Here is an 18,348-nt window from a genome sequence, read left to right on the forward strand (position 1 = left end):
CAGTTTTATAGTTATTAAAGAATTGAATTTGTAGTTTGAAATCCTTTTTTTTTGTTTTGTTTTTTTGTGACCGGCCGTACCGTGCTCAGCCAGTGAGCGCACCGGCCATCCTTACTTATATAGGATCTGAACCTGCGGCGGGAGCACTGCTGCGCTCCCAGCGCTGCACTCTCCTGAGTGCGCCACGGGGTTGGCCCTGTAGTTTGAAATCCTTTAAGAAAACTCCAGGACCAGATGGGTGCACTTAAGGAAGAAATAATGCCAATTCTACACACACTCTTCCAGAAAATAGAAGAGGATGGAGCACTTCCTAACATATTTTATTTTACCTTGATACCAAGTTTCTGATTGGTCTTTTCTCCTATTCTCTTTAAGTCATAATTATAAGTACTCATTAATTACATTTTTCCAAAAGTACTTTTTTAAAGGATAGAGACAAGATGTGGATCAAGAAACCTGAGTTAAAGACCATGGGACCAACACAAATAAATCCTAGGTAGCTAAGAGTTAAGGTAGGTCTTGTACCTTTTAGACTGTGGAAGCATAGGCCCCTTGGGATCTGAGATATAACATTACTTTTCTCTTGTTCTTATTTTCTTTTCATGAACAACATGAGTATTCTGTAGTACTGACCTCCAAAATCCAAATGTTGGCAAAGTCTGTATCTCCTGCTGTGTGTCTGCTCTGCCTCAGCTGAAATACTGCTGGGCTTCTCTGTCCTCTTTTGGTCTTTAGCAACAATGCCTATCGAATCAGTTGCTATTCCCCTGCTAGAAATACCTGGAATGAGTCCTCGTGACAGTGTCCATGTCTGGAGCACCTCTTGTCCTCGTGGTCCTAGTGGTGACTTCCTGTGGATCACACCCTCTGAACACGGTGTTAGGCAAGGGGGTGAGAGCTGTTCTGTGACCTCTGGCAGCTTCATTCTCCTGGGACATTTTTAAGAACTGGAAATGAGGGGTGGTTTCAAGCAAATTGAACATTCTAACCACAAAGTCTCTCTGATTGCAGAGTTGCCTCACTCACAGAGCTCTCCAGCTGTCAGCAGTGCCTGCACTAAAGTGCTCTATTTCACTGATCGGTCACTTACGCCCTTCATGGTTAACATACCAAAGAGGTGAGATTCTGGGATCATTATTTCTCTGTAAAAAAGGAAAGGAAGGCAGAACCATAAGTCACTGCTCATATGAACGCTTAAAGGTGTTTGAGAAGCAGTACAGTAGAGTGAGAAGAGCTCAGGAGATACAGATCCTTGTTCTGTCTTTGCCACTAACCAGTGCCATTACAAGAGACAGGTCATGATGTACTGCTAGGTACAGGTACAATAATAGTACTTCCAATCCTGATAACTATGCAAATATACTCTAATTTTGGAAAAATCATTTTTTAAGTGTGCCAAATAGCTCCTGCTGATAGCCATGGATTGCAGCCTGGCACTCCAAGACTAGTACTCATTGATCTTTATTACTTTTCAATGACTGCAACTAATCCCTATTGAGAATTTATGTTAAAAGACTGCCAAAAACTCAATTAATATCCATCCTCCTAAGGGGAATGGTTTTAAAATAAAGATATTTAAACTCTTAAATATGAGAGGTTATTAAATAGTTTAAACAAATAAAGATATTTATTAAATAAATAAAGATATTTAAACTCTTAAATATAAGAGAGAGGTTATAGGATTTTCCTTTCCTAGAGAGTCTGCTTATTTGGTCTGGGTTAGGAGCCAGCTTCCTAAAGACAGAAGGATAAAGATGATGACACTTGATTTATTTCTACCAGCCTAGAGAACTAGAATATTGTAGCACAGAAGAAAATCAAGAGAACTTAGACATATTTATGGTTGTTCAACAAATTTGATTTCAGACAGCTTGTCTTATTACCAGAGAAGTGATTTGGCTGCTGCTGAAGCAATAAATCTATTTTAAATTCTCAGATCACACCATATGTAATGTCATTTTCATTTCCTAGTGGTGACAGTTGCCAGACCTCTGCTGTTTTAGAGTAATCAGAGTTATCAGGAGCAGTGACCTAACAAAGCCCTATTTCTGCCTGTTGACTTTGGCAGGGACCTGGGTTTAAAGCTAACATCTTATCTTTCCAATCTATTGATTAACAGTCTGTTTTAGTGCTCTCTCCTTTTGTTGCAGTTTGGGGGAGGTGACACTAAAGGATTTTAAAGAAGCTATTGATCGGGAAGGGAATCACCGGTATCATTTCAAAGCACTGGATCCTGAGTTTGGCACTGTCAAAGAGGAGGTACAGAATTCATGAGGACTCTGAGTGGTATTATCGGTTATTCCTGAACCCCAAAGCCCCCCATTCAAGAGCTAGTACCCAGAAGTCCGAGTTCCCTAACCAGGTCAGAGGAGTTTACCAGAGCCTCAGACCATGGTCTGCTTACTCTAGACTAAAATGGTAATAGAACAGCTCAAGATGTTGATAGCTTCTTTAGCTCTAGGACTTAATCAATGACCAGGAATTGTATAGAATTTTTTTTAACAGGAAAAAGTTTTATTTTGTTAGGTAAAATAAAGAACCTTGAGACAATGAAGTAAAAGGCCTTTTCTGTTTGTAGCCAAATCTTAGGAAACTTCTTGCTTCCTACATAGAGCAAAATAAACAGGCATGTATATATGGAACGGTGTATTATATGGTGGTTGCTTCTCATAATGAAAACAAGGAACTTCTGGATAGTCATTATACTTATTATGAACTTCTTGAGTACTTCTTTAGCTTAAGCTTCTCTTTTATAAATCTACTTGCCAAATATTCTTTTTTTGGGAGGTGGCAGTGAAGAGAGTTTCTGGGTTATGATGTATTACAAGTGCCTTCATTGTGGTTGCAGAATGAAAAAAGTTGAAAAAGCTAATGTTTGATTTTGTAAAGATTTCCTCACTGAAATGTTTTAATAACTGTTTTATTAGTGGCTTAGGAAACGAATTGAATGAATGAATGAAAAGAGCTGAATCTGAGAAATAACATTAAGATTGACCTTCTTTCCAACCCTTTCTTTATAATGCCTGGTACCAGAAACTTCCCCTTTCTTGTTTTTTTTAATGCTTACACTCCTGCTTTCTCCTAAGCCCACAGTACTCTGTGATTAGTAATTTATTAATTCTTATAAATCAGTATGAGCAAAGCAGCGTTAGGGATTTTTTTGCCATTTCATAGATGTGGAACTAAGAAAAAAAAATATAAAATACCAGTTGCAACTTTAGGGACAAAACCAGAGAGACACAGACTCTACCTCAAGGGTTTCTTCTACACTTTCTTATCCTTTATGTTTGAGGTCTTATTTTTATAATCAGCAGCACTTTACTGACACTCCCTACCTTACTTTCTATTTTTTCATTGTGTTTTGTTTGTTTGTTTGTTTCTCTAGGTTTTCCATGATGATGATGCCATCCCTGGATGGGAAGGGAAAATTGTAGCCTGGGTGGAAGAAGACCATGGAGAGAATTAATGCTGATTATTAGATTGTGGGCATGTGGAACCTGGTCACTCCCTGGCTGCTTCACTCAGGAAAGGGTACTAAAACCAGTATACACCAAGAAGTTTCTAGTTCATGCTGCCACAACAGAAGCTTCTTCAAGTGTGATGGCCACAGGCTAGTCCTGTTTCTGTGCCTGGCATATCTGGTACTTAAAATCTGTGTCCAAATGTAGACCATGGGTTCATCTGAAGTTCCTTGTCCGTGGGAATGCAGTGTTTTCTTCAACTCTGAGGACAACAAACCGAAGGCCTTAACCAATGGGGATGGATGATCCCGCTCCTGTAGAGGCATGGCTGCTATTATCTGGAACTGGGGAATTGGATGCATCATTCCTGTGTGTTACAGTATTGTTTTAATTGGCCTCAATAGTTGCAGCAATCAGAGTCCCAGTATTCATACTCACAAACAAGGCAAAGGTACCAGCTTTTCTGCTTCTTTGCAGCTATTGTAAACCAAGAATAACTCATGAGGTGGTACCAAAGATGAAAGCCCACTCTTCAGTAATCACTTGAACTACACATGGATGGTGCTGAACTGTTGATTGGATGGAAAAAGGGCTGCCCATATTGTGCTATACTGTGCTAAAACCATAATTAAGACGGACCTTGGGCTGCCTCTTCTGGTCTTAACTGGTTCTGTAGCTTGTCCTTTAGCTCACAAAGGGCATATTTTATGTACTGCTAGTTTTCTCTGGGGACTCTTTAACTTTAGAGCCATTTATTTTCCTTCAAACTGATGAACTTTGTGTGTGAAAGGAGTAACGAGTGAAATGCTCCTTAAAAATCCAGGCGGGTATGGAAAGGTGCTGCTACCCATATCTTGACTTTGTTTCATGACTTTCTTTAACTCATGGCATCTCCTTTGCAATTAAAAGGAGAGAGACCATTAATTTCAGTATTTCTTTGTGACTTATGAGAACTGAGCATGAATTACTGGTTTGTCCCTTCTCCTGTCAAGGCCAGAGTTATTTACTATTATATATTTAGTCTAGACTGATCCTTTAGGGCACAACAGACACCATGGGGCATGGAGCATGAGTTGTGAATGGCAGGGCTGATTCTGGGTGAAAAAACCTAGAATCATTTCTCATGTACAACATTGTCAAGTGTAGAAGCTAGGAGTTCAGCCTTCAGAAATTACTTAATAACCTGGGTTTCTCATTCATCCACCAAGCACCATCAACCAATCAGCCATTATTTTATTTATATATATATATATGTATGTATGTGTATATATATTCCTAACAGCAGTCTACCTGTGACCACCGATGTACACTGCCAAACAAAAGAGAAGGACAGATCAATTCTGGGTTCTTGACCTGTCTGTTGCCAGTTCATCTCCCCTTTTCAGTGATTTCAACAAGACTACTCTTTGGAGCTCTGAGATGACATCTTGTTGTTTTATACAGATGTGTCTTTTAAAAATAGTTCATGTTTGGAGAATTCCTTTGTACTCATTTGCTTTTTGTCTGAGAACCATGTCTATTTTTATAACTGGAGTGTGAGTTTTGTATATTCTCACATTCTATATACTGTGTCCGTTTTCTAGAGAGCCCAGTAGCTTTTATAGTCTCTTCTTACCACCCCTTGTGGTTTCAGAACAAGCTTTATTTTATTACAAGTATACTAATGACAACTAATTCCTGTTCCAATTCTACCTGCTATTTTAGTTACGGAGGTAGTTGTATGTAACCCAGTTGATTGTTCCTTTAGCAGATAGGAGGAGTTTACTTACCAGATGTCTTTCATGTAAGTTTTCTGGGTCTCCTACTGAAGAATGATGTTTCATCAGAAGTGACTGGGAAAGTTTGGGAAAATCAGCCAAAAGCAAGAATAATTCATAATGAAAGCAAACAGAAGAAAACAGTATATTCTCAGTTTTTTCCCCCAAGAAGTCTGGAGAAAAAGTCCTAATGTCACCAAGTTCTCTGTTGCATGAATTTTAATGCCTTGCTATAAGACAGCATGAGGGTTATCAGGCCAAAATTCATTATTGTATTTCCAGTACAATTTATCTTGAATATCTGTCTCTTAAATCAGTTATTTCTTGTCAGTTTTCTTTCAGCAAACAGTCTTACTGTTATCTGGAATTTAACTTTTCAGAGAAAATTAAATCAGAGAAAATTTTCTAGGTCTTCTACCTTGTCTTTTACCTCTGTCTCTTTTGAAAAAGGAGGTGCATGGCCTCAGTGCCTCCATAGAAAGCTGAAGTTGAATTTAGGGGAAAGCATGAGATAATTTTTTTCCCCTTTAGCTCATTAATCTCATGTACCACAGGTAATGATGAAGCATCCCTACTAGAGGATGTCACTTCAGTAACTCTCATGTAAAATGTGTTGGTGATCCTCATTCCGGTTTCCAAAGCCAGAGGAGCCTTCTGAGCAGGAGTACGCATTGATTCATTCTGCTTTGAATCATCTCCTATTTGGCAGCACTCTAGGTGGCCTCTTCTTATTCATATAATTGTCCCCTAGGGTATTGTTGTGGGATAGTCCATCCTGCTACTGCTGAAGTTCTGTTCTTGAGAAAACTAAAGAACTAGAATATTTAGAGTTCATAAAATAATCTCTAAACCATGTTAGGTAAAAAGAAAAAATGACCCTCTTAAAAAAACTAGTTTAATTGAAAGCTCAATTCCTTAAAAGTCTTCATTTAAAAATTGAAGAATGAAATAAAAAATAAATTAAAAAAATAAAAATTGAAGAATGTTCTCTTCTTGCTCAGTTCCCTAAATTAGCTCGGACTAGAACACTTTACAATTTGTACCTAAAGAATGTGGGTTAAACTCACTTGGTAATGGCAATCCTACTTACACCAACTTTTCAGCTCTTTTTGACCAGTATGGTTGTAAATTAGGGAAAATATCTTTATGCTCTATATCCAATCCAAGAGGACTCTAATAACTTAAAAGCATTTAGGTCATAAAAATATTTCCATTTTTTTCCATAAAATAAGCATTATGATTGAACATTCCTTCTTTTGTCTGAATTTATGTAAGAGGTATAGCTTGCTTAAAATACATATATGTGTAAAGTTATATTTTCTTAGAAACATGGATGTTTGCAAACATTGCTTTCAAAGAAATCATTACCTTGTATTCTCCGTGTTTTACAATGTTTTCATGAAGACTGTTATACTAGAGGCTTCTTATTATCAAAGTGATAACCAGTATTAACTGCCTACATGTACCAGATTTGTGATCTAATTTTTAAAAAAACCACACAAACTATGAATAAAATGGAGTTTGCAAACTAAATACCATTGATCATTTTCACTTGTGTTTATTGACTGAGATTAATTCTAAAGCCATTTACATTTAGTGAAAGTAAATTTCCTCAAGTGATCTCCCTGGTAGCATGTTTACTCATTATGAGGAGAGTTGAGATAAGTATTACTTTATTGCTGCAGATATTTTAGTACTGGTATTTCCATTGCAAGCACAAAATAGGTTATTATCAAGGAGAATTAATTGATTTAGCACTTCTTTTGAAATATATGTAAATATGCAAACAAATAAGAACCTGAGAGTGTAAACTCTATGACAAAACAGTCTGTAATGCAAAGGCAAACATTAACGAGATTCCTTCAGAAATGTGTATTTAATAGAACCAGAATTCCCAAATCACTTTGAAAGCTGTCTCCCCAAAACTTAACGTAGCCTTCATTTATCACTTCAATTTAAATGATGTATCTAAATCTTTAGCCCTGAGTGCTTTCACTTCCAATAACATATTTTCAACTATTAATTTGCTATTCCACCATTATGTCAAAATTAAATATGTACAAAACACCAAATCTTTCTACCAACTAATTTCTCTTTCCATCTACCCACTTTATATCAGTGATATCGCCATTCTACAAGCCTCTCTACTTCAAACCATTGACTCTTGAGTCTCCCTTCTTAATGTCTTACTCAATCTTTTTAGGGGAGGAAGGCTTGTTCTCTCCAGACTAATTTGACAAAGTTAAGAATTCCTAGCCTACCTCTGGGGTAAATTTGCCACCCCTAGACTCAGTTGTGCTTTCCTATAATTTAGCTACACCTAAGTCAAAAGTATATTCAAAATGCAAAGTCACTATTCTTTGAAAAATGCAAAACAAGGTTTAAGGAAGCCTACCCTAAGTTAACAGCAGAACAAACGTTAATTGAGATCCAGTTTTAAATTCAAAAGCAGTGAAAATAGCAAGATATTTTAACCAATTCAAAATAGTTAAAAACTTTTAAGGGCTGGCCAGTTAGTTCAGTAGGATAAAGTGCTGTATTATAACACCAAAGTCAAGAGTTTGGATCCCTGTACCACCCAGCCCGCCAAAAAATAAAAATAAAAACCTTGTAATAAAGTTACAGTATAAGCCCTTTCACTAATCACCATTATTCTTCCATTGCTTCTTCTAATTGTTATAAGTCAAGTTTTACATAATTGCAACAATACAATTGCCCTACTCATTTCAAATATGTTTTTCATTTAATCTAGAAATTTTATATTTCTCAATTATATTGCCTACGTATTATTGTGTTAGGCAGTGTGCCTGCTTAAACATTTTCAATTTAAGAGGTATGAACTAGCATCTCCTGGCTGTTTATTTTCCAAATTAATTATTATCAAGGTTGAATATGTTTTCAAACGTTGGCTTAATTTTTTTTCTTCCAATTTCTTGTGTTCTTAGTGTTCTCTGACTGGGACTAGATGATATAAATCAGCACATGCTTCCTCCTAATCTAATGTCACCTTCAGCTCAGAAATGATGACATTTTCCAATTATAAGATGATAACCCTAAAATAGAAGTGTACCTAACAAATCGTGTAGAGAACTTTTCGTTCATCAATTCAAATGACTTTCATTCATCCCCCACTATTTACCGGGTACTAAACTCTGCGGACACAACGAACAATACTGACAAGATTCCTGCCCTCACAGGCTTAGTTTAGTTTTCGTACGAAATATTTCAAACACAACAAAGCTTTAGGCTATTTAAAGGGATTCTATGGTAAATTAGGAGCAACATAAAGCTGTTCTGTAAACCTGTATCTTCAGAGAGGGACTATGCTCAATCCGCTACAGTACATTTGAATGCGGGAACGTATCTTCCTCTCGGCCGCCCATCGCATCATTTTGCTGGAAAACCTGTTCACTCCAGCTTCCCGTCCATTTCAGCTCCAAATCTGAAATTGAATCTTTGTGACCCACGTAGCCTGCGCGCGGCCGGGCTCCTAGCCCAGTCACCTGCGGGTGGTTCCTTTCTCCACCGCAAAGCTCCAAGACCCCGCCCCTTGGCCTAAGGCTCCCAGGGCCCAGCCAGTCCTTGGGCTCACTTCCCAGATTTTTCTCAGAACTTGGCCACTCCCCTCACCCCAGCCTCTCAGCCCACTCTGCCACTACTCGCCCGGCTCTCTCCGCCTTCTTAGGTCCCTCCCTTTCGGCCGCGCCTTTCACGTCTCGTTGGTCCTGTCCTACCCTTTGGGATGACTATTCTCGGACCTCACCATCTTCCACCCCTCTCCATCTTTTATTTCTCCCAAACTTGCACCCGCTTTATCTTCGCTGGAACGCACCTGCACCCGTGGCTCCAAAATAGCCGCCCCTACCAGCTCAGGGACCCGCTTGCCCCGACTCTCCGGAGAGGAAAAGCGTAGGCGCCGCACTTTTCTGACCTGGGGAAGTAGTGGAGGGAATCTTCGGTTCCCGTTTTACGACAACGTGCGGCTGCGCGCCGTGGCTGACGGCAACGCCGCGCTTCTCTTGGAGAGGTCACACCGGAGACGGTGTTGGTTTTAGGGTGTGGGGGTCGGTGGCACTATGTGGCGCGTTTGTGTGCGACGGGCACGGAATGCAGCCCCAAAGGCAGGACTGAGGGCTCAGTGGACGGCCTTGCGGGAGGGACCCGGAGCGCCGTGCATGACCCCGCGGTCTGGGCAGGCTGCGGCTCGTTGCAACAGTGCGACCACAGGGTATGGCGGGGTCCGGGCGCTGTGCGGCTGGAGCCCCCGCGCTGGGGCCACGCCGCGGAACCGCTTACTGCTGCAGCTTTTGGGATCGCCCAGCCACCGCTGTTACAGTCTCCCCCCGCACCAGAAGGTGAGCCTCCGACTCGTCCTTTTCGGGAGCCCGTTGTCCTTCAGGGCAGACTTAGTGGCTTCGGAATCCTCCTTCAGGGGAGTGAGTGATCCTCCAACACGTCCCCTACTGCCGTCGCCCGTTGTCCAATACCTAGCTTTGTTGTACTTCCTGAGCTTCCCTCTCGTGATCTAGTCCATTGAAAGAAGAGCTCCACGCCTGGGGCTGTATGCGAAACGTCTGCTGAGGTTCATGCTTTATCAAACCTACTGGACTGTGGAGGAGGAAGCCTGTCAGTGGAATCATGAACTTCTGGTGGGCAGGGACTCCCTTTGGATTCCTAGTGCCCAGTGTGTAATGTGTCTCAAGAAATTATGCATGAGATCGAATTGAATGAAAACTTAAACCAGACTGGAATTAGGTAGCCCTTCTTAAATTTAGTGTTTCTCCTTTTTCTCCAACAGGTTCCATTGCCTTCTCTTTCCCCCACAATGCAGGCAGGAACCATAGCTCGTTGGGAAAAAAAAGAAGGGGAAAAAATCAGTGAGGGTGACCTAATTGCAGAGGTAAGTTGCGTCAACATATGGAGATGAGTTCGAAGGGACTGGCTTTGCTGAACTGACTGAACATTAGCTTTCTGGATGTGTAGTTTATCCCCTTTGCTTAAGAAACATTTTTCACAACTTGATATTAAATAAAATTGGTTAGATAAGTTGTCAGCAGCTGGACAAACTGGTTTTTAGCCAAGATGTTTTAAAATAATTTCTTCTTTCAAATCTATGGTAGTGGCTTTAGCTTTACATGACTTGAACTGTACTATTCTAGGCACAAGCTAATAAACTACATACTGGCAGAACAAACCTAAGCTACTGCTTTTTGTATTAAAAGGTTGAAACTGATAAAGCCACCGTTGGATTTGAGAGTCTGGAGGAGTGTTATATGGCAAAAATACTTGTTGCTGAAGGTACCAGAGATGTCCCAGTTGGAGCAATCATCTGTATCACAGTTGAAAAGTGAGCAATACTCTTGTAATTTGAAGAACTTATGTGTTTAGTGTCATATTTTAACCCAGAATTGAGAAATTAGGAGTTAAAGACTTTTGAAGACTCCTTCCATGGGAGCTGGATCTGTTCTATAACCCCCTTATATTTATGCATTCTTTCTTTTCCTTAGGCCTGAGGATATTGAGGCCTTTAAAAATTATACATTGGATTCCTCAGCAGCACCACAAGCAGCTCCATCTCCAGCCCCAGCCCCAGCCCCAGCCCCAGCCCCAGCTTCACCTCTTACACCTTCAGCGCAGGCTCCTGGTAGCTCGTATCCCACTCACATGCAGGTGAGGCTCATCCTCTGAGTGTTTGCTCTAGGTGATTTATTACTTGTTCATTATTTTTCATAAATGGCTATCACATCCTGGAAACTGGCATTAAATGTGGTTAGCTCTTGTCATTTGGGAGTATACAGAGATTTAAACTTGAAAATTGACAACTTCTATTCCTAGTTATTTCCAGGTATGTGAACTTGGACATCCTTTTTTCTTTTTTTGGTGGCCGACCAGTGTGTGGACAGTTTCTTTAAGCTTTCTCAGCCTCAGCATAGTACACAAGATAATGCTTGGCATTTCTCGTTCGAGAACATTATGTAATAGATTTTAAGGATGATTTTTACTTCTATCTACTCCCTGTACAGGCAGAGTTTATAGTAGGCCTCAAGGGCTGTCTGTTGAATGAAAGTCTCCAATTGGTGTTTTCCTTTGCGATGTGGTGGTCTATTTTCTAAGAGTTGGTGAAGTAGTCCAATAGAATTAATAAATGAGAAAACTGACAATAAAGAATAACTGTAGAGTAGACATATGTGATAGCGTTGCACCAAAGCTGAAGGCAGTGAATGCATTCACTGTTGATTCTACTAAGTTAGTTTTTAAGAAACTAAATTGGAAAAAAAAGAAAAAGAAAAACAATCAGTTCAGTAGATATTAAGGTTATCCTATGTAGATTTCTGTGTTTTATTAATTTTTTATTGTTTTGGTGGCTGGCGGGTGTGGGGATCTGAAACCTTTACCTTGGTGTTATAATACTGTACTTAACCAACTGAGCTAACTGGCCAGCCCTAGATTTCTGTGTTTTAGATGTTGGAAGTAGATTTTAAAAAGTCATCCTTTTTTCTAAAGGATTAAAAATAGAGCTTTTCCTTAACTTTGTAGAAATTTTTGTATAGAAATCATTTTCTTTGTAAATGTTACACCTTATCGTCTGTTAGGAACAATCAGTTATGGTGAAGTTTTACCTGGTGTTCAGATCACATATTTTATCCTGTTCAACAACTTTTATCTCTTTACATTTATTTATCTACTTTATTTATCTCCATTTTATGTCTGTGACTTTGTGCGTAGGTATTAAGGTTGTGCCTTAATTTTTCTTTAAGATACAGTACAAAGATTATTGGCTCCCCTAATTCTTAAAAAGCAGATGAAGGGCTGAGCCCGTGGTGCACTCGGGAGAGTGCGGCGCTGGGAGCGCAGCGACGCTCCCGCTGTGGGTTCGGATCCTATATAAGAATGGCTGGTGCACTCAATGGCTGAGTGCCGGTCATGACAAAGACAAAAATAAATAAATAAATTAATTAATTAATTTAAAAAAGAAGATGAAGATGGCAAATTCTGATCAAGAAAAGCATTTAAAGAAAAGCATTTAAAAATTTTTTGAAAGGCTTGTTTTACTTATTTTTCCCCTTCCAGAAACATCTTCGATTAAAATTATTTTTCTCTCAGCATAATGCTATTGCTAATTAGATACAAAAGACTAAGAAGACAGCAAATGAAATCCGTAATAACTGAATCATCTTGCCTGAGTGCTATTGTGTCCAAGGCTTTACAGTACTAAGCAATAATATGTGTTTGTTTCTACAGGTAGTTCTTCCTGCCCTCTCTCCCACCATGACCATGGGCACAGTTCAGAGATGGGAAAAAAAAGTGGGTGAGAAGCTAAGTGAAGGAGATTTATTGGCAGAGATAGAAACTGACAAAGCCACTATAGGTGAGATTTCTTCAGCTCTTAATGGTTGAGGCACTGAATTTTCCAATGAGGAAGATGATTACCTATAATGAGTGAGTGATAATATGAAAACTTTATAATTCTTAGGATTCATTTCCTAGGACAGAATATTTTATAACAAAAATGTGCATGGTCAGATTTGTCAGTTCCATACTGTACTCATTGAATCAAAAATATTTTAACTTAGAGCTATTTTAGGCCAGAGTTTGCTTCTTAGCCTTATTACCATATTATGGAGAAGCTATATCAGAAACTGCCATTGTCTAAAGGCAAAGGAAAGAAAGAGGAAACAGGAGAAAACAGGCAGGAAAATACCAAAGAATTTAAGAGGACTATTAGGGAAAACTGAAACCAGAACTTAGATTGTTTCCATAGTTTAAAATGACTGATAGAATGTATATATATATATCGCATTTCTGTGTGTTACCCACTTTTTGATTTGTTTTTATGCTTAGAAACAATGCCTGCATAGATCATCATGTATTTATGATAATATTTATAAGCGATTTGTAGGTATTAATGAATTTCTTCGCTCTGCTCCATAATCACCACTGAAAGGAGGCCTACCCATTTCCCCAAAGATGTAGTGGGAGATTCTTGGCATCCTATGCAGTGGTTGTTTTCAGATAATGTTCTTCAAATTCCATCGTTTCTTGATGGCACCTTGCGGCAGAAAGGGAATTAAACAGCAGGACCCTACAATGCTCTGCTTGCCTCTGCCACATCCACCAGAATAATTTCTTTTTATTCTCTTGCATGTTTTGCTTCCCCATAAGATTTTGTTAGAAGAAAGGATGCTGTTTCTTAAAAAGGAAAAAAAAAAAAGAAACAAAAACTTTGGAAACAATAGATCTTCCTCATTTAACTGGAATACCAGTGTCACTCTACAAACTAGTATTCTAGAAACTCTAGTTACTAGGGAAATTTGAGTATCCTTTATCTGAAATGCTTGAGACCAGACGTGTTTCAGATTTTGAATTTTTTTTTGAATTTTGCTATATTTGCATTTATATATACTTACCGGTTAAGCATCCCTAATTCTAAATGTTCTAACGAACATTTCCTTTGAGCACCATATCTGTGCTCAAAAAGTTTCAGATTTTGGAGCATTTCAGATTTCAGGTTTTCAGATCTGTATTACCTTGATCATAGTCTTTAAAAAGGCGCAGAAGTCTGCAAAGGGGCTGGCTGCCCTTGGAGATGTTATTTTATTTTATTATTTTTTTGATGGCTAGCTAGGGAGATGTTTTTAATAACAACTTTTAGAACTAACAATTTTCTGTAATCTTTCAGTTTTATTTAACAGATATTTATTTGGTATTTACTTTGTAACAGGTACTATTTCTAAGTACTGGAAAAGTATTAATTTATTTAAATTTATACTATTCCTGTGAAGTAGATATTATTATCTCCATTTTATAGATAAAGAAACAGAGAGAGAGAGGTAAAATAGCTTGCAAAAAGATTATATAGATAGTTTGAATGAAAAAGCCTTTTACTTAAAACTGTGCTTTGAGTTTGGAGGGACAGTGGAGTCTCTTAAGTCCCATAATGTTTTTTCTTTCTATTAAGGTTTTGAAGTGCAGGAAGAAGGTTATTTGGCAAAAATCCTGATCCCTGAAGGCACGAGAGATGTCCCTCTAGGAACCCCACTCTGTATTATTGTAGAAAAAGCGGCAGATATATCGGCATTTGCTGACTATAGGCCAACTGAAGTAGCTGATTTAAAACCACAAGCACCACCACCTGCCCCACCCCCGGTATGTATTCTTCTAGAATTGAGGGAGCACTTACCTTGTTCATCTCTAAATTGAGGGGATTTGATTAGATGATATCCTAGGTTCCTTCTAGCTCCAAGATTCTATGAGTAAGGAAGGAGATACTATAGCTCGTTAACTTTTGTGGAGATCTTTAGGGGGTGTCGTGCTGCACCATTGACCTAATGGTCTATGGTTTGATCCTTGTAGCTTTTTCTCCCCCTGCTGTCTTGAGTCCTGCCAAGAACAAAGCTGAGGTGTTGTGTTTTCTTTCAGCTTTGGGTGTAGATATCATGCTTATGAAAGGTAAGGCTTCATTCCCCATTTTCTATCGAATTTACTATATAATCTCCATCACTTTCAACCCTCGGTATTTACATATTATAGTAGCTCAAGCATATTTTGTAATACGTTGGAACCTTGACATAACACTTATAATAAAGCTTCTGCAGGTGCTAGAATCATGTGAGTTTAGACTAGGTACCCATTTCTATCAGAAAAACTTAATTTCTGACTGTTGTACATTCATTGGGAGCTGGCAAGTAGCAGTGTTGATTTATTTCTTAAGATATGAGGGGACTTCGTATCTTAAAAAGTTCGTGGAAAAATGGAATTAAAAGATAAAATAAAAAATATAAACTTTATTTCTCAGTATAAGCTTCATCAAGTTCAAGACAGTTGTGTAAATGATGATAACATCCATTTAGTCCATCACTAAAGAACTGAGGGTCCTAGGAATTTAACCATGTCAATGCAGCCTTTTCTTTTCTTTTCTTTTTTTAACATTATGAAGAAAAATGGGTGCCCTTTAAAGATTTTTTAGGAAACAAAATTGCCTGTGTTTGTTAAAGGAATGAGCAGGAGCATTGTCAGGATGGAGAAGGACTCTGTGATGAAGCTTTCCCTTATGTTTTTCTGCTAAAGCTTTGGCTAACTTTCTCAAAACACTCTGATAATAAGCAGATGTTATTGTTCTTTGCCCTCCAGAAAGTCAACAAGCAAAATGCCTTGAACATCCCCCAAAACTGTTGCCATGACCTTTGCTCTTGACCAGTTGGCCTTTGCTTTGACTGGACCACTTCTACCTCTTGGTAGCCATTGCTTTGATTGTGCTTTGTCTTCAGGATCATACTGGTAAAGCCATGTTTCATCTCCTGTTAAAATTCTTCGAAGAAATGCTTCAGTGTATCAATTCCATTTGTTTAAAATTTCCATAGAAAGTTCTGCTCTTGTCTGCAGCTGATCTGGGCGCAATACTTTTGGCACCCATCGAGTGGAAAGTTTGCTCAACTTTAGTTTTTCACTCAGAATTGTGTAAGCTGACCCAACTGAGATGTCTGTAGTGTTGGCTATTGTTCCTGCTGTTAGCCGTCATTCCTTTTCAGTTAGTGCAGGAACAAGATTAATTTTTTCCTGGCAAATTGATGCAGATGGTTTGCTGCTGCAGGCTTCATCTTCAGCATTGTCTTGTCCCTTCTTAAGATGAGTTATTCATTGGTAAACTGCTGATTTCTTTGAGGAATTGTCCCCATAAGCTTTTTGTAAAGCATCAGTGATTTCACCAGTCTACCCAAGCTTTGCCATAAATTTGATGTTCGTTCTTGCTTCCATTTTATCAGAATTCATGTTGCTCCGATAGGGGCTCTTTTCAAACTGATGTCTTATCCTTCTTAGTGCCTCAAACTATATCCTGTTCAGACATGTTACAACAAGTTAATTCAAGTTTATTGGTGTAAATTTTGAAATCCCTGCATAGTTTTTTCATAATACGCATTTTCCATGAACTTTTTAAAGACTTGTACTTTTCAACATGGAACGTTCCAGCATGATTTTATATTTCAAAATTAGGTTAAATATAAACAAAAACCATGTTGGTGATATAAGAGAATGAGAATAAAGAAGTGGCAAGAGATTAAAGTGAAGAAAGGCTGTAAGGCTATTGTACACTTGTCAGCAGTATTAAATTTCACACCTCTCCATGTTATCATGGAATAAATTAACGTGAACTTGTTTTGTCTTTAGCATACAGTATTATTTTTGCTATTCATATTGCTATTATATGTTGGTTAAGCAGGAAAAAAGTACATTATGATCCTTCTTTGGAAAAAAAGAAAGTTATTTAATTAAAACAGCTTTAACTTATTAGTAAAATGTAAACTCCTAATCTTTCAGACCAATCTTTGCAGTAGTGAATTAACAATTTCTAACTTTTTTCAAAAGGTGGCTGCTCCTCCAACTCCTCAACCTTTAGCCCCTGCACCTTCAGCCACCTGCCCAGCTCCTGCTAGACCAAAGGGAAGGGTGTTTGTTAGCCCTCTTGCAAAGAAGTTGGCAGCAGAGAAAGGGATTGACCTTACGCAAGTAAAAGGTAAGGCTGTTTCTGTGGAGTAGGGTTGTAGAGTTAAAATTGAGTTGAATTTCCTCAAGACCAGCAGGTACAACTGTATGTAGTCTTCTTAACTAGGATGGATAGTGGTGAGAAGGGTGAGGGAGGAAAGTATCTCCCTTCTTGCCACTATGGACTAGCAAAACTTTTATTGTGCTTTGTTTAGTCTGCATAGGATCTACCCATATAATGTAGATACCTTTTTTCACTCTCCTCTATTCATGGGAACTGCTTAATTGTCAGTGAACGTATATGTGCTTGTTCAGCAAATTTAGGTTGTAGAGCTTGATTGTGTAAATAAGAAGAAATCTGTTATAGTGCCAAGTTGACTGAATGTAGTAATAAACAAAATAAAACAAAACATGAAGTTGAGGTGGTTTGAAATCACTTAAAATACTAAAATTCATATAAAACTGAACCAGAGCTCCCTGAGGGCAAGGGAAAATGCCTTACTCATATTTTTCTCTCTAAAAAGAAAATATAGTTCAGTGATAAGAGCATGGGGTTTGGAATTAGACCTAGAGTTTAATCTTAACTTTATTGTTTTCTATGTAATATGTTTTTAGGTGAATTACCTAGCCTATCTGTTTTTCCATCTGTAAAACTGATATAATAATGTAAATTATATAGATTTGTGAGAATTAAATGAGCTATAACAGATGAAGTGTTTAGAATAGTCTCTAGCATACATGTACTCAATACGTGTTAGTTATCATTCATATTATTACTATTGCCTGGCACTTAAATAAATGTTTTTGAACTAAACTTAAGCTAAAATTTAATGTAAGGAAATTAAGATGATTATTTGGAAAAGGGAGGAAATTGCTATTTTAGGAACTTGGTTTGATGGCTAGTACTATGTGCTAATCTTTAACTTACCACATTTAATTTGCACAGCACTTCTTGAAATAAGAATTATCATTTCCTATTTTTTGTATAAGAAAACAGATTCTTGGGGGCTGATTGGATGGCTCAGTTGGTTGGAGCCGTTGCCTTGTAGCGCCAGTTCTCCAGTTGGGGGCACTCAGTAGTGCTTATCATCTATCTTCAATCTATTGTTTTGTGATTAGAAGGCGGGCCAATCCCAAGACACAAGAATAGAATGTTGCAAATTTTTTGGACCTCAGAGGATTCTTGTGATATTGGAAGACCCCTTTTTTCCATCTTAATGTTACTTCACTGTGTACAGTGTATTGCCATTCTTTGTGTAATAGGGTATTTCAAAATGTTCATGTAAAAATAGAATTAAAAGATAATATGAATCTTTCCATGAACGTTTTGAAGTACCCTTGTACGTGTGATTAGAATCAGGAACAGAAATTTAAGTTGGAATAAATTTTAAAGGGCGGAGAGACTGGGTTAATACTTGTGTCTAGCCATCTACACACACAAAAAAAAAACTAAAGAATTTAAACAAGTAAAAAAGGACCATTTATTAGGTATTTAGCAATGCTATCTACCTTATTAAACATATGAGAGTACTTCAAAAAGTTCGTGGAAAATAGAATTAAAAGATAATATGAATCTTTCCATGAGTTTATTGAACCCTCTTATAAGTGGGGAAAATTCCACTATTTTTACCATGCAGGCAGAGTTAGGC

The 18,348-nt window shown here is 38.2% G+C and overlaps 2 protein-coding genes across 5 annotated transcripts in view; both read left to right on the plus strand.

The window, feature by feature from the left end:
* The window catches only part of DIXDC1 (DIX domain containing 1), a 67,313-nt gene extending 60,585 nt beyond the window's left edge, over window positions 1-6,728 (plus strand). For 3 of the 4 annotated variants that reach the window (XM_063095639.1, XM_063095640.1, XM_063095643.1), the window contains 3 exons: window positions 1,012-1,117; window positions 2,151-2,259; window positions 3,386-6,728. In XM_063095639.1, coding sequence (XP_062951709.1) covers window positions 1,012-1,117; window positions 2,151-2,259; window positions 3,386-3,466 — 296 coding nt within the window. In that variant the 3' untranslated portion in view covers window positions 3,467-6,728. Of the gene's footprint in view, window positions 1-1,011; window positions 1,118-2,150; window positions 2,287-3,385 lie in introns of all 4 variants that reach the window. The other variant, XM_063095641.1, reaches the window with a different exon arrangement.
* A 2,298-nt stretch (window positions 6,729-9,026) lies between these two features.
* The window catches only part of DLAT (dihydrolipoamide S-acetyltransferase), a 28,369-nt gene continuing 19,047 nt past the window's right edge, over window positions 9,027-18,348 (plus strand). Inside the window, exons 1-7 of the mRNA XM_063095644.1 lie at window positions 9,027-9,573; window positions 10,017-10,118; window positions 10,441-10,565; window positions 10,726-10,888; window positions 12,461-12,587; window positions 14,178-14,365; window positions 16,583-16,730. Of these exons, the coding sequence (XP_062951714.1) occupies window positions 9,295-9,573; window positions 10,017-10,118; window positions 10,441-10,565; window positions 10,726-10,888; window positions 12,461-12,587; window positions 14,178-14,365; window positions 16,583-16,730 (1,132 nt within the window). The 5' untranslated portion in view covers window positions 9,027-9,294. The remainder of the gene's footprint in view (window positions 9,574-10,016; window positions 10,119-10,440; window positions 10,566-10,725; window positions 10,889-12,460; window positions 12,588-14,177; window positions 14,366-16,582; window positions 16,731-18,348) is intronic.

Source organism: Cynocephalus volans, chromosome 4 (genome assembly GCF_027409185.1).
Source record: "Cynocephalus volans isolate mCynVol1 chromosome 4, mCynVol1.pri, whole genome shotgun sequence".
Taxonomy (NCBI): domain Eukaryota; kingdom Metazoa; phylum Chordata; class Mammalia; order Dermoptera; family Cynocephalidae; genus Cynocephalus; species Cynocephalus volans.